Genomic DNA, 4,579 nt, shown 5'->3' with positions numbered 1-4,579 from the left:
TTTAAAAAAAAAAAAAAAAAGAAGTACCTGATTTCTACTCAGGAGGTCCAAAATTCACCCTCTACCTAATTTGGTATTTTTTGTAGAGATGGGTCTTGCCATGTTGCCCCGGCAGGTGTTGAATTCCTGGGCTCAAGTGATCAGTCCACCCAGCCTCCCAAAGTGCTGAGATCACAGGCATGAGCCACCGTGCCCAGCCTCATTCAGTTTTGAAACATAAGTTAGATTTTATTCCATCTCTGCTTCAAAACCTCCCATGGCCCCCTGTGGATCTTATTGTTTATTTATTTATTTTCTTTTGAGATGGAGTCTCCCTCTTGTTGCCCAGGCTGGAGTGCAGTGGCATGATCTCAGCTCACTGCAGTCTCCACCTTCTGAGTTTAAGTGATTTTCCTGCCTCAGCTTCCCAGGTAGCTGGGATTACAGGCATGTGCCACCATACCCGGCTAATTTTGTATTTTTAGTAGAGACGGGGTTTCTCCATGTTAGCCAGGCTGGTCTCAAACTCCTGACCTCAGGTGGTCTGCCCGCCTTGGCCTCCCAAAGTGCTGGGATTACATGCATGAGCCACTGTGCCTGGCATAGCGTGGGTCTTAAAGTCATCTGGTGCCAGCACCCTATTTTGTGATCCATGCTGGCAGGAAACCAAGTCTCAGAGAGGGCAGGGTCACACAGTGCGTCTCCAGGGGTGCCAGGTCTCTTCTGCCATCATGATGGGGGAAGCCACCTGTTGTGGCTCATGCATGCCCTGCTGCCAGCCTTCTCCTTAGCGTCCCCATCAGATCTGGAAGGACTTTTCAGCCTCATGTAAGTTCCCTGCGGGGAAATTCTTACTCACCTTCAAAGAGAATGATCACTTCTGGAAGAAGCTCCAAACAGCACAGAAATAATCTAGGGAACCATAAAGCCTCCTCCCTTGTAACCTCACCCTGAGCGATTCCTCATTTATCTGTCTTGGGAGCATGGGTTCTGGTGGGGATGCACGTGCTGCCAGGCAGCTCTAGCTGAAGGTAGTGATGGGGGATGCTCAGGACACTGAGGGTGGCCCCGGCGCAGTGGCTCGCACCCGGAGTCCCAGCACTTTGGGAGGCCGAGGCAGGTGGATCACCTGCGGTCAGGAGTTCAAGACCAGCCTTGCCAACATGGTGAAACCTGGTCTCTACTAAAACCCCAAAAATTAGCTGGGTGTAGTGGCACGCGCCTGTAACTCCAGCTACTCAGGAGGCTGAGGCAGGAGAATCACTTGAACCTGGGAGGCGGAGGATGCAGTGAGTGGAGATCGTGCCATTGCCCTCCAGCCTGGGCAACAAGAGTGAAACTCCATCTCAAAAACTGAGGGTGGTGAGAGCAGGCTCCAGCCTCTGGGTCATCGAGGCCTCTCCAGGGCAGCAGCAGAAGCCAGTCCGAGGGTGATGCTGGGAAGGTGCTCAGGGCAGAGGGAACTGCTCATGGGAAGGCTCAGAGGCAGCAGTGAACTGGGGAGCCATCAATGGGGCCTCACCTGCCCGTTGAGCGTCTGGTGTCTCTCTCAGGCTGATGAGGGGCAGGTCCCCACAGGCTGCCCTGATCAGTCCCACCTCCCGCCTCTGCAGCCAGCAGAAAACTGAGCTTCCGGTCACAGAGAACGTGCAGACGATTCCCCCGCCATATGTGGTCCGCACCATCCTTGTCTACAGCCGTCCACCCTGCCAGCCCCAGTTCTCCTTGACGGAGCCCATGAAGGTGGGTGAGGCCTGGGAGAGGGAGGGAGGCCTGCAGCCGTGAGGATGGTGGTTAGACACCACGCAAGCTGGGGTGCCTGGAGGCAAGTTCCTGGGGTTGAGGCAGAAATGGGGTTATGGTCATGGGGCTTGGGGTGACCCAAACCCCAGAGGCTAGTGTTCTTTACTTCCCCTGCAGAAAATGTTCCAGTGCCCGTATTTCTTCTTTGACATTGTTTACATCCACAATGGTGCCGAGGAGAAGGAGGAGGAGATGAGCTGGAAGGTAAGAGGCCGCAGCAGGTGTGGGTGGCAGGCGGGTGTGGACAGGATGTTTGGAACACGCCTGCACTGGGTCTGGGCTCTCCACCTCCATTTGGTGGCCCTGGAGCCCTGGCTACGGTAGGTCATGGGCATTCTGTCATCCAGCTTCGGGTTTCTCAGTTGTCAGCTGTGACTGATGGGGTGGGAACCATTGGGACGATGGATCCCAGCGACATGCTGAGTCCTGCCTCCCCCAACCCCAGCATTCCCTGCTTCCCTTTCTTTTTTTTTTGGAGACCGAGTCTTACTCTGTTGACCAGGCTAGAGTGCAGTGGCACAATCTCCGCACACTGCAACCTCCGCCTCCTGGGTTCAAGCAATTCTCCCACCTCAGCCTCCTGAGTAGCTGGGATTACAGGTACCCGCCAACATGCCCAGCTAATTTTTGTATTTTTAGTAGAGATGGGGTTTCACCATGTTGGGCAGGCTGGTCTTGAACTCCTGACCTCAGGTGATCTGCCCGTGTCGGCTTCTCAAAGTGCTGGGATTACCGGCGTGAGCGGCGGTGCCCCGCCCCGTCTTCCCTTGCTTTCTGCTTTTGACCTCGCTGTGCCCTCAGCTTGGAACACCCATTCCTCCTGGACTCCCCAGGCCCTGTTGGGCCTTCACATCCCAGACCTAAACTAGCTATAGGACTTCAGTAGGACTTACTTCTCTGAGCCTCAGTTTACCCATCTATGAACAGGGGAAACTGACACGAGCTCCTCCTCATACCTCAATACCCAAATCAAAAGTCCCTCCTCTAGGCCAGGCGCAGTGGCTCACACCTGTAATCCCAACACTTTGGGTGGCCAAGGCAGGCAGATCATAAGGCCAGGAGTTTGAGACCAGCCTGGCCAATATGGTGAAACCCCATCTCTACTAAAAATACAAAAATTAGCCAGGTGTGGTGGCAGGCGCCTGTAGTTGCAGCGACTCGGGAGGCTGAGGCAGGAGAATCACTTGAACCTGGGAGGCAGAGGTTGCAGTGAGCCGAGATCATGCCACTGCACTCCAGCGTGGGCGACAGAGCAAGACTCCGTCTCAAAAAAAAAAGTCCCTCCTCTATCTAGCTGGGCATGGTGGTGTATGCCTGTGGTCCCAGATATTTGGGAGGCTGAGGCAGGAGACTTGCTTGAGCCCAAAAGATAGAGATTGCAGTGAGCTGTGATCAAGCCACTGCACTCCAGCCTGGGCAACAGAGCAGAGACCCTCTGTCAAAAAATAAAAAGTGCCTCCTCTTAGAAGCCCTCCCTGTTTTTCAAGAAGGATCAAAGTAGGGGCCAGGAGAATGTGTCTGTATCTGACTGTGTTTCTTCACACTGGGGACTCTTTGGGGACCATGACAGGGACCTCTTTAGGTCCCTAACTCTGGGTCCATGGCAGGGAATGTTTACTGAATGCGTAAATGGCTTCTGCTTGGCAAACTCCTCTTCACCCTTTAGAACCCACCCCAGATGTCCCCTCCTCCAAGAAGCCCTCCAGGGATTTGAAGGGGCTATTGGGGTAACCTCTGCCTGAACAGCCCTTCACTGATCCCCTAGGACATGTTTGCCTTCATGGGCAGCCTGGATACCAAGGGGACCAGCTACAAGTATGAGGTGGCACTGGCTGGGCCTGCCCTGGAGTTGCACAACTGCATGGCGAAACTGTTGGCTCACCCCCTGCAGCGGCCCTGCCAGAGCCATGCTTCCTACAGCCTCCTGGAGGAGGAGGACGAGGCCACTGAGGTCGAGGCCACTGTCTGAACCTCCCCTGTACACCTGCACCTTCTTGTGCAAGGAAGCCTTTGGCCTGAAGCCTTGGTTCTCCAACTGGGTTCCTTGAGACCTCTGGGGGGTCCCAGGAGGCACCTAGGATGCCTTGCAGGGTCCTGGGAAGGAAACCCAGGATTCCAGGAGAGACCCCAGGAACTCTGGACACCTGTTTTCCGTGTTTCCCTGCCCATTCCCACTCCTAGTTTGCCATGGATAATTTCTGTCCTTTCCTGTGTGATTTTTGTCATCAAAATAAAAACTCGAGAGTCGTTAACTGGAGTCCACGCCTGTCACTTTGTGTTAATTTGGATCATCTTGGTTGTAAGTGACAGAAAACTTATCCACTGAGCAAAGGTGAGCGGCTGCTTTCTTGGTGATGAAAAAGCCCCCGGGACGTGGAGGTTGCAGTGAGTTGAGATCGAACCACTGTACTCCAGCCTGGAGACAGGGCGAGAGCCTTACTCATTTAATAAAAAAAGAAAAATGTGGCTGGGCGCGGTGGCTCACGCCTGTAATACCAGCACTTTGGGGGACTGAGGAGGGCAGAACATGAGATCAGGAGTTTGAGACCAGCCTGAGTAACATGGTGAAACCCCACCTCTACTAAAAAAAAAATTGCTTTGTGTGGTGGTGCGCGCCTATAATCCCAACTACTCAGGAGGCTGAGGCAGGAGAATCACTTGAACCTGAGAGGTAGAGGTTGCAATGAACCAAGAATGTGCCACTGTACTCCAGCCTGGGTGACAGGGCAAGACTCCATCGCAAAAGATAGCAGAAAAATTCAAAAATAAAAATGCTGTAATCCCAGGATTTTGGGAG

The 4,579-nt window shown here is 53.7% G+C and overlaps 1 protein-coding gene across 1 annotated transcript in view; it reads left to right on the top strand.

Annotated features, from left to right (window-relative positions):
• Nucleotides 1–4,039, top strand: part of BABAM1 (BRISC and BRCA1 A complex member 1) — a 6,477-nt gene extending 2,438 nt beyond the window's left edge. The window contains exons 4-7 of the mRNA XM_032267876.1: nucleotides 759–807; nucleotides 1,593–1,722; nucleotides 1,900–1,986; nucleotides 3,548–4,039. Of these exons, the coding sequence (XP_032123767.1) occupies nucleotides 759–807; nucleotides 1,593–1,722; nucleotides 1,900–1,986; nucleotides 3,548–3,751 (470 nt within the window). The 3' untranslated portion in view covers nucleotides 3,752–4,039. The remainder of the gene's footprint in view (nucleotides 1–758; nucleotides 808–1,592; nucleotides 1,723–1,899; nucleotides 1,987–3,547) is intronic.
• Nucleotides 4,040–4,579: the final 540 nt, after the last annotated feature.

Source organism: Sapajus apella, unplaced genomic scaffold, assembly GCF_009761245.1.
Source record: "Sapajus apella isolate SASKATOON/1434 unplaced genomic scaffold, GSC_monkey_1.0 scaffold173, whole genome shotgun sequence".
Lineage (NCBI taxonomy): Eukaryota > Metazoa > Chordata > Mammalia > Primates > Cebidae > Sapajus > Sapajus apella.
The sequence above is the reverse complement of the archived record's forward strand: the minus strand, read 5'-3'. Positions and strand labels throughout refer to the sequence as shown.